This window comes from Hemiscyllium ocellatum (genome assembly GCF_020745735.1).
Source record: "Hemiscyllium ocellatum isolate sHemOce1 chromosome 27 unlocalized genomic scaffold, sHemOce1.pat.X.cur. SUPER_27_unloc_5, whole genome shotgun sequence".
NCBI classification, from domain to species: domain Eukaryota; kingdom Metazoa; phylum Chordata; class Chondrichthyes; order Orectolobiformes; family Hemiscylliidae; genus Hemiscyllium; species Hemiscyllium ocellatum.
In genome coordinates this window covers 1,365,418-1,383,305 of record NW_026867514.1, presented here as the reverse complement: position 1 = coordinate 1,383,305, position 17,888 = coordinate 1,365,418, and the positions used below count along the sequence as shown (strand labels likewise).

At 46.6% G+C, this 17,888-nt stretch overlaps 1 protein-coding gene across 1 annotated transcript; it reads left to right on the top strand.

The window, feature by feature from the left end:
- The first annotated feature begins 267 nt into the window (after positions 1-267).
- Positions 268-17,390, top strand: LOC132808375 (gastrula zinc finger protein XlCGF57.1-like). The gene is made up of 5 exons (XM_060822122.1): positions 268-275; positions 4,221-4,407; positions 6,906-7,231; positions 7,315-7,975; positions 16,305-17,390. Exons 1-5 carry the CDS (start codon positions 268-270, stop codon positions 17,073-17,075), a joined length of 1,953 nt encoding a protein of 650 aa, XP_060678105.1. The 3' UTR covers positions 17,076-17,390.
- Positions 17,391-17,888: the final 498 nt, after the last annotated feature.

The window sequence follows — 17,888 nt, the reverse complement described above, 5'->3', positions numbered from 1 at the left end:
GACCCAATCACCCGGTTGTATTCGATGTACTGCAAACTCAAGTGGCAGTGCCTGCACCAACAGGCCTGTATTCCTAAGAATAGACAAAGACGAGCCGAGCGCCACAATATAGTTCTTTCAAAACTTCTCATTGAACTCTGACCAGCCGTTAGGCAGTCTTTCAGCCTCGATAATGCTTCCCTCTATCCCGTCTACTACAGTATATTCATTGTGCTTTTTACCCTCAATCATCGGGGAGGACCCGTCGATAAGCAACCGAGCTCTCGCATGCAACGGTACGTCTCTTAAGTTCATTTGCACTTTAGTCTGATATTCAGTAATATCAAGACAGTCATGTTCTGGATTGCCAGGGGCCACCCCCCTCTCTCTCCGCCACAGAAATGCAGCTGGATTCAAGCAACTGTCTGTGACTAACACAAGGTCATCCTGTTCTATTAAGATTGTCTCTTATTTTAAGATCCTAGAGTCTGTGAGCCATTGTCCTGCATTCTGATTTAAGAATTCTTTGCCTTTTACTCCAGAAACCTTGAGACTTTTGTTAATTAATTTAACACCGCTAGGTCTAAAGCTTAGAGATGATCGTGCTGCTCCTGTATCCACTAAAAACACTGTTTCCTCTCCTTCAGGTCTCACCTTTAAATTTATCAAGGGTTCCCGGTGGGTCTCAGGAGAAGGGAACCCCTGACTCCCCTAATCTTCACCAAAAACCATCAATGATACCGCTTCTCTTTGTTGTCCCAACCTTGGACATTGTCTTTTAAAATGTCCTGTTTTTCCGCAGTAATAACATCCTGCCAGTTGCTTCCTTCCCCCTGCCATCTGCTCTCTGTCTCTCTTGTCTTCCTCTGTTCTCTGATTCTAACTTTCTCATCGTAATTTCTTCAACCACTGCAACCATTATTTTAGCTTTTTGTTTTTGTTTCTTCTCTTCCCTTTTCACAGACACTTTCTGTGCCTCACATCACAGATCTTCGATCTGTTGTTCACTCCAGCCACCTAATTTCTGTCATTTCTTTTATGTCCGGCCATGATTTAGTCACATATTGGACCTTTAAAAGTTCCTGTGCCACCGGATCATCGGGATTCATTCCCAAATATTTACTACTGGCTTATTTTAATCCCTGTAAAAAGGCTGATGGGGCTTCCTCCTTTTCCTGTCTTACTTCAAAGGCTTTAAAAAAATTCTGAGATTTAGGTGCTGCTTCTTTAATACCCAAAATGACCATTTCTCAAAAGTCCCTAATTTTTCCTCTACCATGTTCATCCATACCCTTCCAACGTGGGTCCACATTGGGGAATTTGTTTTTGGCTGGGATCACTCCCTCACCCACCGGATGTCTCTTTTCCATTCCCTCAGAGCAGCTCTTCTAACCATGCCCCTTTCTTCTCCTGACCGTACCTGGTGTGGGGTGCTGACTACTCAGGCTCCCCTAAAAGTAAGTTTCCGACTCTCCTCTACCAATCAGGCTGTTGCTACCACTGCCTGCACACACTCTGGCCAGTAATGTAGCTTTCTATTCTTTAATTAACAATGAATTAATGCAGTCATGGTTTAAATTAACCATGAATCAATATGACAGGTCACTGAGAATGTATGAAGGAATCCTGCCAATTAATATTGATTCAGGCTAACACAATTGAATTATTATAAATATTAATTATTAATCATATATATTATATAATTCAGGATGGAAACACAACAAGTGATGAAAACATTTTAAAACCTGTAATCGCGCAGTTCTGTTTGTTTACCAGTCACTTGTGACTTCTCATTCTGTTTCTGTCATTGTTTTGCTCGAGCACATTCATTTTTAAGAACCTCAACAGATTCCACAGCACCATTTGCAGTTAATTCGATCCTCAATTTGGTGGCAATATCTCGTCATGAGCGCAGAACCGATTCTTCGTGCCTCTCATCACAAAACTGTTGCCATAATCCAATTAACTTTTTCATTCCCACTCCCTTGGGCTTAAAATTTAAGGATGACCTTGCTGCCCCCGTATCGACTAGGAAACTACGTCCTCTTTGTAAGGTCCCATCTTGAAATTTATCAAGGGTTCCTGGTGGGTCCCCGGGAACAGGAACTCCTGACACCCCTATTTATCATCAAGGTTCATACACGAATCTGGACACTCTCTCTTACAGTGCCCTGTCTTTCCACAGTAATAACATCCCGCCTGTGGGGATTCCCACTTTGATCCTTGTTCCTACCAAACCCCGGAACATCTCCTCCCCGATCCTTTCTCCTCCCTTTGTTTTCAACAAGCTGCCCGCCACCATTCCGGTTTCCTTCTCCTTTTAGTTTTGTCCTTTACTTTATTACCTCACTAACCGTGGCTTATCGTTATTTTTGCCTTCTGTCTCTGTTTCTGATGTTACGTTGCCAGATCAATTGCTCAGCCGGTTTAACCAACTGAACAGCTTTAGGGCCACCTCATGGCCATTCCTCATCACCCAATGTTTTGTTTAGACCTTGATTCTTTTAAAGAAATATTGCAATATTTCTTGCTCCCTGTAATCTCAAATACAATTTATCAATTTATGCTTGCTTTTCTTTAAAGCCTGTTCCTAACTATACATTTTGGAATCTTACTTGTAAATATATATTTATATATTCTAAATTCATTTATTCAGTGTTTAATATTCAAAATACAAAATGTGCACAGTTCCCAACTCTGAAATCCACCACAATCACCCGGTTCCAGTCCCCTGATTCAAATCCAAAACTCGTCCTCCCAAGTAGTCCTGCCCAGTCATTGCTCAATTACAATGCTATAGGTCGTGAAATAACCAGAGCTGCCTTAAAAGGATTTGTCTATTCAAGTTAAAACTTCAACTGTCCTCCATAAATCGCTTTTACATAAGGATAAAAGAGATTAGTTAGAAACTGATAGTAAGGCAGTCATGACCTGTAAAAAGAACATTTTATTTCATAACCTTGCAAAATCCTTAACCTTAAAAGAAATCATGCTAAAATTTCCATAATAGAAATCAGATTCAAAACAGTCCCGGATCTCAAGCTCCCGGGAATATTCAATCACCAACAAACAAATGTGCATTCAGACTGAATCACAAAGGGTTAAACTTTCGACTAGCTGAACAGCTCTTCTCTCTCTCTCTCACACACACACACAGACACACACACACACACACACAGACACCATGTCTCACAGACACTTGGAGTTTCCCGCAACGACTCCTCTAGCTTTTGAATATTTTTCTGGGCGTCTAACCATACGTTAGTTACGAAGTGCACCCTCAGTAGCCCTTCAGCTACTAGCCCTTCTGACACGAAGCATAATCTGATTCCTCCTGACTGGAAGGCTGTTTTTCATTGACATTTGATCATTTGTTTTTTATCCTTTCCTCACGTCCGGGGATTGTCCTTCCAATCTCTTCACATTTTTCCTAAAGGACTGTCCGTTGGGATGTGGTCCTCGGACGTCCCTCTCATCTCCCCTTCTACATCTAAATTGCTATTCTTATTTCCCAGTTTAATACTCATTTTCTTTATATAACCTCTCTGAAGTTCGGTGTTACCTTCTTCCACACCCACTTCAGGGTTCTAATCTCCGCGTAGGGGTTTCCCTTCTTAATAACCGGTCTAAGGCTGGGTGATCGAATCAGCTAGACACCTTACTTGTTAGATTAATCTAGCCAATTAAAGACCTTTATTCTCTATCTTTTTAAGTTGCCAATTCCTCTGTACTTCTTGTACAGAACTGACCACCAAGCTAATACTTAAAGGTCAATTTTCGTATCTTAGGCTGTACACAAAAGTTACCTGGTCGAATGCGCGCCCCATCCCGCAGCAATACCAGACAGCAAAATACATTGTCAATCTAGGTCGCCCGAAATTTACCTTTACCCGGGTCTTATGTACACAAGAGTAACCCGACCGAACCACCACGTCTTAGTGTCCTTCGCACCGTGGTGAAACAGCAAGTGATGCTACAAATCCCGGCCGCCCGCGAATGCCGACCAACCCACCACCTCTCCACACACCCAGAACCACAGCAAAACAGCAAATAATGCTGTAAATCCCGGCCGGCCCCGAATGCGGGTCTTAAGTCCATAAGAGTTACCCGACCAACCCGCCGTGTCTCAGTGCGCCTCGCTCGTGGCAAAGACTGACAACAAAACAAAACCCGCTGCCTACCCCAGTCGCCCGGATAATACTTATTTAAGACCTTTTTCTGACCCGGGTCTTGTGCACAAGAGTTACCCGACCGAACCCGCCGCGTCGCGTCTGTCCGTCTTGTTTCCGGGGTCTCCCGGTCCGGATCACGCTCTCCCAGAGCCACCTCGGCAACAAGGGGAAACTAGAGACCGCCGAAATCAGCGAGGTGCACCTTCTCCGTTTCTCCAAGAATGCCGAGCGACCGGAGCTTGGGATCCCGGAACAGGTTTAATAACATTTAGACGAGACCACCAAAACTGGAAACAAGCCAATTTATTCTATGATCTTGCAAGAAAGGGCATCAAATGAGCAAATTAGAACTTGGGTTAGTGTACAGTTATCCCCTTTGAGCTGAGTGAGGTCATCTCTCCAGACTCCTAATTACCCAGCCTCTCTTACTGTACCAGACCACTGCCCAGCTGTGCCCCACCCTTATTACTTCCCCCTTCCCCAGGTTGGCAACCTTCCTTTCTGTAAATGCTGACACACACATTTATTTTGTCAAGATCTGGTTTAACATTTTGTATCAATTCTGCTGGTACATTCCATCCTCGGACATTTCATTAACTTGTTTCGTTTTGTGTAGCTCAAGCATTTCGGTTATCTCAGCTTTTTGCTGAAAGCATACTTTTACAAAAAGAACGTTTTGTTATAGTAATTACACACCAAAGTTAGTATTTAATTAACCACAATTATACGCTGAAAAGTCCCCAAATAGCTGCAGGGTTAATAGTTCTCTTGCTGTAGCCCTTTTCTGTATGCTTTTTCTATATCTGCAAAATCAACACTTTACCCCATTTCTAACAGTATTGAGCAATACGGCTCGGGGAATGGTTGAGGGTGAGTTACCCTTTGGAGGGTGGGTGTGGACTCGTTGGGCCGAGTGGCCTGCTTCTGCACTTGGGATTCTCTGAAGGGAAGGAATTCCTGCGAACTGTGCAGGGCAGCGCAGGCGCAGTGCGGGGTCCCGCTGCCGGCCGAGCCCCGCGTCTCGTCCCGCCCCTTTCTCTTGCCCCGCCTCCCATACTCCCCCGCCCCCTCGCTTCATCTATGACGTCACAACGAGGAAGTGGCCCTGTCAGTTTCAGAGTGAAACTCCCTCCCTCTGGACAACTGTTCATCCTGGGAAGGAGAGAGAGGGGAGAGGGGGGAATCTGTTCACTTGTAGCAGCTGGAGTGAATCCAGGGAGGGAGCAGATTCTGCAAACTTAATTACCTGGGCGAGGAAGGACGGAAGGATGGGGTGGGGCTGTTTTCCCCAGAGTCTGAAGGGTGACATTCTCGACTTTTTATAGAATTCTGAGTGGCATGGATAGGGTCAATCCTCAAGGTCTTTTCCTTCGGATGGGGGAGTCCAGAACGAGAGGGTAATAGGTTTTAGGTGAGGCGGGGGGGGGGGGGTGTGGAGATGTAAAAGAGATCTCAGGGACAACTATTTTTGATGGAGAGGGTGATGCAGTTATGGAATGAGTTGCCAGATGAGGTGGTGGGGTCTGGTACAATTCCAACAGTTAAAAGGCATGTGGATGGGTGTATGAATACGAAGGTTTCAGTGGATCAGGGCCAAGTGATGGCAAATGCGACTAGAGTCATAGAGATGTACAGCACGGAAACAGACCCTTTGGGCCAACCCAACTCAGTCCTAACTGCCAGCACCCAGCCCACATAGGGGCCAAGTGATGGCAAATGTGACTAGATTAATTTAGGATATCTGTTCAGCTCGGACAAGTTGGGCCAAAGGGTCTGTTTCCGTGCTGTATGACACTAGTTGTCTTTGGTAAAAGCAGAAGTGTGGTTGTGAAGACTGGACTTTCAGAGCAGCTTTCAAAGATATTTTGCCCTGACTGGGAGCAGAAGAGTTTCACTGAAGTGTATTGGTGTTCATGCCTTGATGTCTCAATTTGCTCCCACCTTCCTGGGATCATTAACCATTTTGTTCCACAAATAGCTGCATTGCAGGTTACCCCATGAATTGACACACATATGTTTGCTTCCCAGAATCAGACCTGCTCACTGTCAACAGTATCCCAGTGTTGTGGAGTTATCCAAAATGCAGAGAGATGTTAGTCTTGATGTTTTTGTTTGTCTGCCCCTGAAAGATCCTGAATCAGCACCTTCAGGGAATTAGTTAGAGTGGAGTCAGAACAGAGGGGGAGAGAGAGTGGGATGGTGCTTTCAATTTTGTGGAATAACAAAAGAAAAGAATATTCCACAGAAAGTAAAATTCCTTGTTCAGAATTTCTACCTGCACTGACAGTGATGACCTTTATAATCTCTTTTTACAGAGTATTTGAAGATCTGAAGACGGAAGTTTCAAAATCAACAGATGAAGGCTGTTTGCCCAAAACATTGAGTCTCCTGCTCCTCAGATGCTGCCTGACCTGCTGTGCTTTTCCAGCACTGCACTTTTCAAATCTGACTATCCAGTGTCTGCAGTCCTCACTTCGACAGTCACTCAGTCCATCGGGACTGCAACAGTTTTCAACTATGATTCTGTGAGAAGGAGCAAAGCTTTTTGGTTTCTGTTTGAGTACATTTTCAGCATCATGGGACTGGATGAGAGACCCTACCATTGCAGTGCACTGAGTGTGGAGCCTGAAGCAGTTATATGGCCTGGAAAGAGGAATTCACGCTGGGGATAGGCTCTGCACACGTGTGTGTGTGGCTGAAGCTCCGGCCATGGAGAAACCAGAGGAATCCCGCCGTGTGGAGAAACCGTGGAAGTGTGGCGATTGCGGGAAAGGCTCCCATTTCCCGTCTGCCCTGGATACTCATCGGCACAGCCAGACTGGGGAGAGGCCATTCCCCTGCCCTGACTGTGGGAAGGGCTTCAGCAATTCCACCAACCTCCACACCCACCAGCGGGTCCACATGGGGGAGAGGCCTTTCAGCTGCCACGAGTGTGGGAAGGCCTTTTCCCAGGCCTCCAACCTCCAGACCCATCGGCGTGTCCACATGGGGGAGAGGCCCTTCAGCTGCCCCGAGTGTGGGAAGGCCTTCAGCAATTCCTCCCACCTGCTGAGGCACCAGCGAGTCCACACGGGGGAGAGGCCCTTCAGCTGCCCCAGTGTGGGAAGGCCTTCAGCAATTCTTCCCACCTGCGGAGCCACCAGTGGGTCCACACGGGGGAGAGGCCCTTCAGCTGCCCCGAGTGTGGGAAGGCCTTCAGCAATTCTTCCCACCTGCGGAGCCACCAGTGGGTCCACACCGGGGAGAAGCTCTTCAGCTGCCCTGAGTGTGGAAAGGCCTTCAGCAATTCTTCCCACCTGCTGAGGCACCAGTGGGTCCACACCGGGGAGAAGCCCTTCAGCTGTCCTGAGTGCGGGAAGGCCTTTAGTAATTCCTCCGCCCTGCTGAGGCACCAGCAGGTCCATACGGGGGAGAGGCCCTTCAGCTGCCCTGAGTGCAGGAAGGCCTTCACCAATTCTTCTAACCTGTTAAGCCACCAGCAGGTCCACACTGGGAAGAGGCTGTTCCCTTGCACAGAGTGTGGGAAGGCCTTCAGGTATTCTTCTCACTTACTGACCCACTGGCGGGTCCACACCGGGGAGAGGCCCTTCAGCTGCCCCGAGTGTGGGAAGGCCTTCAGGCATTCCACCAACCTGCTGACCCACTGGCGGGTCCACACAGGGGAGAGGCCGTTCCCTTGCCACGAGTGTGGGAAGGCCTTCAGCAATTCCTCTAACCTGCTGAGGCACCAGCGGGTCCACACGGGGGAGAGGCCCTTCAGCTGCCCCAAGTGCAGGAGGGCCTTCACCCGCTCCTCGTACCTGCTGAAGCACCAGCGAGTTCATGAGCCATCGCAGGGGGATTGAAGGAATGATGGCCGAGTGCCGTTACCAACTGGACTATCAACTCAGTTCTGGGGACTCCTGAGTTCGAATCCCACCGTGACAGATGGTGGAATTGGAATTTGGTCAGAAATCTGGAGTTCAGAAACTAATGGTAAAACCATTGTCGGTGGGGTGGGGGTGGAAGAAGTCCCCGTTCTTTTTTACTGAAGGGAACTGTTGTTGTGGGAGAGGATTCACTCAGTCGTCCCAGCTGCATCCTTTACCCAGTCTGGCCTACACGTGACTCCTGACCCATAGCAGTATGATTGACTCTGCAATGCCCATCCAACTAACTTGGATAAAGGATACAGGTTGAAAATGCTGAGTGAGGCAATACTTTCTCCGGGTTAAGGCTGTACCAGGATCCAATTCCAAAGGAATAACTTGGTGGTGACCAATAATGAAGAAAGTGAGGGGTTGGAGGGAGTGTGTGCACTTTTGGCTGTGAGCTGTTTTTAAAACATTGCTACTTTTTTTGATGCCTTTCTGCTGGGAGATTCTGAAGCTGTAACAAAGTTGGGTCGCAGTAAAGATTACCTGAACTTCACGCCGAGCTCAGACTCTCATTGAGAGCTTTGAATTGCAACAGGTTTTTGTTTTAAAACTGCTCATTTCTTACAGGTGAAAGTGAGAACTGCTGATCAGAATCAAGATTAGAGTGGTGCTGGCAATGCACAGCAGGTCAGGCAGCATCCAAGGAGCAGGAAAATCAACATTTTTCGGGCAATGTTGATTTTCCTGCTCCTCGGTTGCTGCCTGACCTGTTGTGCTAATTTTTGACAGCCTCCTGTACTATGTTTCCAATGTTGTGTATCGGTTGCAGCAGTGAATGAGTAGCCAGTATTGTTAGAAATTGTGAATTTTTTAGGATGACATCATCCCATTGTCATTGTACAGTTTCCTGGCAGCACTGGGAGGTGTGGACTGTGTCCACTGGAAACGATGTGGAGGTGCCGGTGTTGGACTGGGGTGGATAAAGTTAAAAATCACACAACACCAGGTTATCTTCCTTCTGGTTTATTTGGAAGCACTGGCTTTTGGAGTGCTGCTCCTTCATCAGCTAGCTGTGGAGCAGAATCATAAGACACTGAATTTATAGAAAAAGCTGACGGTGTCATGCAACTGATGAGGTATTGAACAAATCTAGATTGCAGATTAGTCTTTCATCTTTTACCATGGGTTGCAGGTTTCAGTTCATTAATATGTAAACCCTAGAATTACTTTTAATTCACCTTCTCGAGATGGTTTAAGGTTTTATAAAAATAGGTGATATCTCAGCTCAGATACTGCATAAAAGGTGTGAGGTTCAAGTCTGTATCCCAATCTTGAATCAGATTGGTTCTATTCACCAAAGTAGGAATTTATAAAATATTACATGCAGTTTGTGTTCTTTTTGAGCAAAAATGAATATATCTGCTAATATAATTCTGCAAATGCAAATTCACCCCATTGACTTATGTGTGACTGTGTGCGCGCATGCGAGTTTGTGCATATATGCTAATGAAGTGTGTGTGTGAGATGGAGTATAAGCCTGTGATATGGTGTGAGTGTTAGGGTGTGTATGTCTGAGAGAGTGACAGATCAAGGCAAGGGGTTGCATTTTGCTAAAACAAGGAAGGGCAGGACTTATACAGTTAATGGTAGGGCCCTGCATCGTGTTCCAGAACAGATTCATGGGGGGAGGCGGTGTGGAGGGGTTCTGGTACATAAAAGCTAAAAATCTCTCAACACCAGGTTATCGTTCAACTGGTTTATTTGGAGGCACAAGCTTTCGGAGCGCTGCTCCTTCATGGGGTGTTTGTGGAGCAGGATCATAAGACACAACTACCTGATGAAGGAGCAGCGCTCCAAAAGCTAATGCTTGCAAATGAGCCTGTTGGAGTATCACCTGGTATGGTGTGAATTTTAACTTCGTACACCCCAGTCCAACACCGGCATCTCCAAATCGAGGACATAGTTCTTTGAAAGTTGCATCATTGGTAGACAGGGTGGTGAAGGAGGCGTTTAGCACACTTTCCTTCATTGTTCACACCGTTCAGTGCAGGAGGTGGGACATCACGTTGAGGTTGAACAGCATATTGGTGAGACCACGTGTAGAGTACTGAGTACATTTCTGGTCGCCCTATCGACGACCACAAGTTGATGGGTGACCTTATTTCGATTTATAAAGTCATGGGACTTGTAGGAAAAGTAAATATCACAGGGGGAAAAAATTATGCATCTCCCCTTTTTTACTTCTCTTGGCATTTGGACACTTCAATTCTTTCGGTAACAACCTCCTCGCCAGAGAGCATACTGCGCGTGCTCGTCGGCGTCAGGATGAAATTGCGCATGCTCCTCACTGCACGCAAGGCGCGGCTCGCGACTTTCTTTTGGTGGGCCAATCAGGAGCGCTGGAGGACCGGAAGGTGACTAGTCCTCCTGCCAATCAGAGCCTTCCTATTGTCTGAATCCAGAAGCTGGAACACGAGTTTCGGAAGTTGCTGCTCTCTCTCTGAATGAAGATTGAGTTTGTTCCAGACTCCCCTCTGACTTCTGCTAATCTGATCGGTTTACCACATCTGTCTGTGGCGTGCAACCCCCCCCCCCCAACCGATAGCTGGGTCTTTTTACTTTTGCTGATGCAACACAGGGTCTTATTTGGTTATCTTGTTCATACTAACTCCCTATATGCGTGACCATTGCTACGGTCATGTTAATACATCTGCTTCGATCTGTCGACCATCTCCTTTAATTAGTTATTTCTTGGAATATACCCTCACGATTCTGCCTTGCGATTTTTGCAGAAGCAAGATGCAGCTGCTTGTAACTGCTTGCAAGCATATCTAGCTTAACATATCCCCCCAGCACAGACGAGTTGGGGCAGAAGGGCTGTTTCTGTGCTGTAATACTGGAATTGTGTTTGGTGAATGCAGAAGTGTGGTTGGACTTTCAGAGCAGCTTTCCAAGATATTGTGCCCTTACTGGGAGCAAAAGAAGTTACAATGAAGTCTTTCGTTTGTGAGACAGCAACCGAGTGAGTGAGTACATCTGGGAGTTTGGTGGAAAGTGGGAATTCGATGGAAAGTGGGAATTAATTGCACTGTGGGGATGAACCCTACCCTACCCTACCCTACCCTACCCAACCCAGTCATTTCTGCTTGTGGATTCGACCAAGCCTCAAGTTGATGGGAGTAGATTTAGGACAGAGATGAGGAGGAACTGCTTTTCCCAGAGAGTAGTCAATCTATGGAATTCTCTGCCCAAGGAAGAAGTAGAGGCATCTTCATTAAGTATATTCAAAACACAGTTGGATGGGTATTTGCATGGTGTGGGAATTAAGGGTAGTTGGGACAATGCAGAGAGGAGGATCTCAGACGATGGATATATCAGCCATGATCATAATGAATGGTGGAGTAGGTTCGATGGGCCAAATGGCCAATTCCTACTTCTTTTACTATGAAACTATAACCCTGCCTTTCCCATGGCTAACCAACCTAACCTGCACATCCCTGCGCACTATGGGCAATTTAGCATGGCCAATCCAAATCAAGGCCAGTGAGCAATGTAGTGATGTGGAAAATGAACATCAGAGAATGATAGAAAGGGACAAGGTGAGTAAATGTACCAGCAATCAAAACTGGATCTGAAGATCACAAAACTTGAAACTAAAAACGATGTTTCTGAAAGTGTGGTGCATTGTAACAAAATTGACTGCACACATTGAAGAGAATAATTATGATCTGAGACTCCTTACAGAGGCATGGCTTCAGGATGACAAGGATTGGATCCTGAATATCGAGGTGATAGTCAAATGGGAAGCTAGGTGAAGGTAGAGGGTTGACGCTGCTCATCAAAGCACTGATCACAGGGAAGTCTGGTGTCAGCTCAGATTTCAGGTCCTGATTTCTCTGTCCTCTGATGTCCCTGTACCCACAGAGTAAGATATTGTTCTGTTCTGGTCTGCTGGACTTCTGCTGAAACTTTGACCCCCCACCCCTACACCTTCTGGAACAATAAAACATTCAGTCAATCAAGACCCAAGCCACAATCCCCCAGCCTGTCAACCATCCAGACAGAGTGTAGTCCTAGCCGGAAATCAAACAAGCAAAACAGAACAAAATTAGAAATAAATAAATGCTTGTGCTTAATGTTTGTTCATGAAGAAGTAAACCAGTACTAGGGCTCTCCCACGATTCTTACAGTGCCCAACTTGAGTCATTCTCTCTCCCTAACATCTAACTATTCATACCCAGCTATGATTTACAACAATATTTACACCAACAGAATTAAAGCATCTGTTATCAAGTAGACATCGGGATATACAGCACGAAATAGACTTTTCTCTGCTTCATTCTCACACACACACACACACACACACACACACACACACACACACATCCATGGGGGTGAATTTGTACTTGCAGAATTAGTTTTGCAGAGACATTCTATTTTTCTCAAAAAATGCACAACCTGCAGGCTGTTCAATCCATGTAATATTTTGTAAATTCCACTTTGGAAATAGAACCAGTCTGACTCAAGATTGTGATACAGACAGACCCTGATTTCACACCTTTAATGCATTCTCAGTGCTGAGATGTCACCTTTTCTTATGAAACTTATCCCAAGAAAATGTCTTTCAGGAATTTCTGTGATTTAGAAATGAATGATACGAGCAGCCCATACTAAAAGATGAAGGACTTAACAATCCAGGGTTTTTCAATATATCATTTCAGTGCACTGTAATGTTTTTCCATCCATTCTGTGCCTTATGATTTTATTCTCCACAATCACCTGATGAAGGAGCCATACTCCGAGTGCTAGTCACAGATGTACAGCACGGAAACAAACTCTTCGGTCTATGCCGACCAGATGCCAGTATGTCGCACCTTATGTCTCTGAATCTTTCCTATTCATATCCCCATCCAGATGCATTTTAAATGTAATTGTACCAGCCCCCACCACGTAATCTGACAGTTCATTCCATATACATACCACCCTCTGTGCGAAAGGATTGCCCCTTAGGACCCTCAGAAATCTTTCCCCTCTCACCCTACACCTCGGCCCTCCAGTTCTGGTCTCGGTGCCTTGCCCCCACGACAAGGGGAAACGACATACAAAAGTTGAGCAGCCAGACAAAATGCTAAAGGAATAAAATATCGTGCCGCAGGGAAAAAAAAATTGTGGCTCTATCTTTTTTCCGCTGTTGGCATTTGGACACTTAAAATCTGTCAGAAACACCAACATCCCCATAGAGCATACTGCGCATGTTTGCCAGTGTCAGCAACCCAGTGCGCATGCTGACCAGTGTCCGCAAAACACTGAGCATGCTCATCGCTGTACGCAAAAAAGGCGCGAAACCTTCTTTTGATTGACCAATAGGCAACATTGGAAGACTGGAAGGAGACTGGTCCTCCTGCCAATCAGAGCCAGCACATTGTCTGAATGCGGAAGTCGGACCATGAGCTTCTCAAGCTGTGACTCCTAATACTCTCTCTCTCTGAATAAAGATAGAGCTTTACCCAGACTGCGAATTCCTTCCTCTGTCCCAGATATGTGAGTACGGCACTCTCTTGCTCCCATTCCATTTCTTTTTCATTCTGGGGTTCGTTGTTGACTTGCAGCAACTTAAAGAAAAGAGTGAATCCGGAAGGGGACAGACTCTGGAAATGCTGGTCCAGGTCTGTGTCTCAATTTGCAAAATAGATAGGCAGGAAGTGGAGAAGTCGACGTTTCGGGTGTAACCCATCCTCGGGGCTGGGGCTGGCTGGAGAAGCTGCAGATAAAGTGGGTGGGAGTGAAGCGGGGATAGGTTAAGACAGGTAGAGGGTACGATCTGGTTGCTGGCAGAGAACAAGGAGAGAGGTTTTTTTGAAATTGAAAAACTCAACGTTGAGTCCTTCGGGCTGTAGGCTGCCTGGAAGATGAGGTGTGGTCCCTCCAATTTGCAGTTAGGTTCGTTGTGGCAATGGAGGAGGCCAAAGATGGTCATGTCAGAAAGGGGAATTGTTATGGATGGTGACTGGGAGGTCTGGTCGGCTCTGTGGACCCAGCTGTGATGCTCAGTGAACCATTCCCCAAGTTTACGCTCGCTCTCCCCGATATAGAGAGGACCACAATCGGCAAACACAGGGCAAATGCAGTACCACAATATGAAGTTATAGCCTCGGCTGTGGCAAAGAAAAACAGAAAGGAGGTGCATTGTTTAAATGGAGATGTATTTGGATGTGGAATTGAATTCACAACTGGGGTGTCTTCCTACAGTTAAGCGTGTCATTGAATATATTCATGGTTGAGTTATCTGATTTTTGAACAAAGAAGTGGATGTTTGTGGGGGAAGGCAAGAACATGGTTTTAAGACCAGTACAGAACAGTTCCAGAGTCATACAGCACAGAAAGAGCCTTTAGTCCAACTAGTCATAGAGATATACAGCATGGAAACAGACCCTTTGGTCCAACTCATCCATGCCGCCCAGACATCCCAACCCAATCTGGTCCCACCAGTCAGCACATGGCCCGTATCCCTCGAAACCCTTCCCATTCATTTACCAGTCCAGATGCTTTTTAAATATTGCAATTGTACTAACCTCCACCACTTCCTCTGGCAGCTCATTCCAAACATGTACCACCCTCTGTGTGAAAACATTGCCCCTCAGATCTCTTTTGTATCTTTCCCCTCTCACCCTAAACCTATGCCCTCTGGTTCTGGACCCTGACCACCCCACCGCAGGGAAAAGACCACGGCTATTTATCCATGCCCTTCATGATTTTGTAAACCTCTATAAGGTTACGCCTTAGCCTCCAACGCTCCAGGGAAAACAGACCTAGCCTCCCTATAGATCAAATCCTCCATCCCGGGCAACATCCTTGTAAATTTTTCTGAACCCTTTCAAGTTTCATAACGTCTTACCGATAGTAAGGAAACCAGAATTGCACACAATATTCCAAATGTGGCCTAACCAATGTCCTGTACAGCTACAACATAACTTCCCAAATCCTATACTCAGAGAATTGGGAAAGTTTTCAAAATCTACAAAGACAACTGGGAAAGAATGGAGGGACGAACCAAACCTTTGACGGTCAGCTTGGAGGCTCAAGGTCTCAGGACAGGGGGTGGGGATGACACATGCCAGCAAATGGGACTAGATTAATTTAGGATATCTGGTCAGTACAGTTGTGTTGGACAGAAGGGTCTGTTTCCGTGCTATATATCTCTATGACTCAGGCGTCAATGTTAATGCCTTGACATCTCATTTTGCTCCCACCTTCCCGGGGACATTAACCACTTTGTGTCTGGTTCTTCCTCAAGAGGCTGCGAGGCAGGTTCACCCTGAATTGACACTTTCTTTTTGCTTCCCAAAATCAGACCTGCTCACTCTCAGCAGTATCCCAGTGTTGTGAAAGATATTAGCTTTTCAGATGGAGGTATTCAAAGTTCAGAGAGATGGCAGTCTTGCTGTTTTTGCTTTTCTGCCCTGTAAGATCCTGAATCAGCACCTTCAGGAGAATTAGTTAGGGCCGAGTGAGGACAGAGGGGAGAGAGAGTGGGATGGTGCTTTCAATTTTGTGGAATAACAAAAGAAAAGAATATTGCACAGAAAATAGAATTGCTTGTTCAGAATTTCTACCCTGCACCGACAGTGATGACCTTTGTCATATCTTTTTTTACAGAGCACAGTAGCGCCTCGACGTACGAACGACCACGTTCATGTACAAATCGGTTTACGAACAGGATTGTACGTAAAACTTTGCTTCAACGTACGTACAAAATTCAAGGTACAAACGCAAAAAGCCCATGTGCGACCACGTGGTTTCATTATTCTGCTTTGCTACGCGCTTGTTGAACGCAAAAGCGCTCGGACCCCGCATGATCTCATTCAGTTCGTCTTTGGCGTGTGCGCTGTGAACAGCCGTCCAACCATTCTTACGCTTCCCAAACAATGGGAAAAGTTGATTCAGTTCACGAACTTTTTGGATTAAGTTCGTAAGTCGAGGCGCTACTGTATTTGAAAATCCGAGGACGGAAGTTTCAAAATCAACAGATGAAGGGCTTAAGTCCGTAACGTTGACTCACCTGCTGTGCTTTTCCAGCGCCACACTTTTCGATAATGACTCTTCAGTATCTGCAGTCCTCACTTTGACGTCAATGTCTGACGGTCACGCAATCCATCGGGACCGCAACGGTTTTCAACTATGATTCTGTGAGAAGGAGCAAAGCTTTTTGGTTCCTGTTTCAGTACGTTTTCAGCATCAGTGGGACTGTATGACAGACCCTACCATTGCAGTGCACTGAGTGTGGAGCCTAAAACAGCTATACGGCCTGGAAAGAGGAATTCACAGCAGGGAGTGGCTCCAAACTTTGGCCATGGAGAAACCCGAGGAATCCCACCTCTTGGAGAAACCGTGGAAGTGTGGTGACTGCGGGAAAGGCTTCCCTTTCCCATCTTCCCTGGAGATTCACCAGCGTAGTCACACCAGGCAGAAGCCGTTCACCTGCCCTGTCTGTGGGAAGGCCTTCAGACATTCCTCCACCCTGCTGACCCACCAGCGGATCCACACTGGGGAGAGGCCGTACAGCTGCCCTGAGTGCGGGAAGGCCTTTACCCAGGTCTCTGGACTGATAAACCACCAGTGGGTCCACACGGGGGAGAGGCCCTTCAGCTGCCCAGAGTGCAGGAAGGCCTTCAGCAATTCCTCCTCTCTGCTGAGGCACCAGCGCGTCCACACAGGGGAGAGACCCTTCAACTGCCCCGAGTGCAGGAAAGCCTTCAGCAATTCCTCCGCCCTGCTCAGGCACCAGCGGGTCCACACTGGGGAGAGGCCCTTCAGCTGCACTGAGTGCGGGAAGACTTTCAGCAATTCCTCCACCCTGCTGACTCACTGGCGGGTCCACACAGGGGAAAGACCCTTCAGCTGTCCCACGTGCGGGAAGGCCTTCAGCAATTCTTCCGACAGGCTGACCCACCAGCGGGTCCACACTGGCGAGAGGCCATTCCCCTGCCCCGAGTGTGGGAAGGCCTTCACCCGCTCCTCCCACCTCCGGAGGCACCAGCGAGTTCATGTACCATCGCAGGGGGATTGAAGGAGCGACGGCTGAGTGCCATTATCGATTGGACTATCAACCCAGTTCCAGGGGCTCCCGGGTTTGAATCCCGCCGCGGCAGATGGCTCTATACAGGGTATGGGTTGAAATTGCTGAGTGAGGCAATACTTCCTCCGGGTTACGGCTGTACCAAGATCCAATTAGAAAGGGACATCTCTGTGCTGACCAATAGTAAAGACAGTGAGGTTGGGTGGGGGTATAGGCGTGAGTGGGTGTGCCTTGACCTTGAGCTGTTTAAAAAGCAGCTACTTTTTCTCTGCCTTTTTGCTGAGGGGGATTTGAAGCTTTCACAAAAGTTGGGTCACAATAAAGGTGAAGTGAACTTAACGCTGAGCTCAGACTCTCATTGAAGGCTTTGAGCTCCGAGTGGTTTGTGTTTTAAAGCTACTCATTTCTTTCAGCCTCCTGCACTAAGCTTCCAATGTCGCTTATCAGTTGGATCAGTGAATGAGCAGCCAGTATCGTTAGAAATTGTAAATGTTTCAGGAGTGCAGAATGTGAGAATTCTATTCGAGAGGGTTCAGTAAAGATTTACCAGGATGTTGCCAAGACTGGAGGGTTTGAGTTATAAGGAGAGGCTGGGACTTTGGTAACAGTTGTGGGACTGGTAACAGTTCTTATTTTGTGATCTATTTCTCCTCTGCACAGGCACAGGTGAACAGTTTGTTTTTTGTGCTTTGTGCGAGATCAGGCTAGCAGCTTTTAAATCCTTATGTTAAGCAGTTGAAGTAAATTGTCGATCAGCAATTGTATTCCGAGAGTGATAACTCCAGCTCTGGTAACCCTGTTGCA

Excerpts from the sequence above, each read along its gene's own strand:
- LOC132808375 (XM_060822122.1), top strand. Across the intron at positions 4,408-6,905 it reads AGCTTGGGATCCCGGAACAG|TGTGGCGATTGCGGGAAAGG; the intron begins GTTTAATAACAT and ends AAACCGTGGAAG. Across the intron at positions 7,976-16,304 it reads TGAAGCACCAGCGAGTTCAT|CTATACGGCCTGGAAAGAGG; the intron begins GAGCCATCGCAG and ends AGCCTAAAACAG.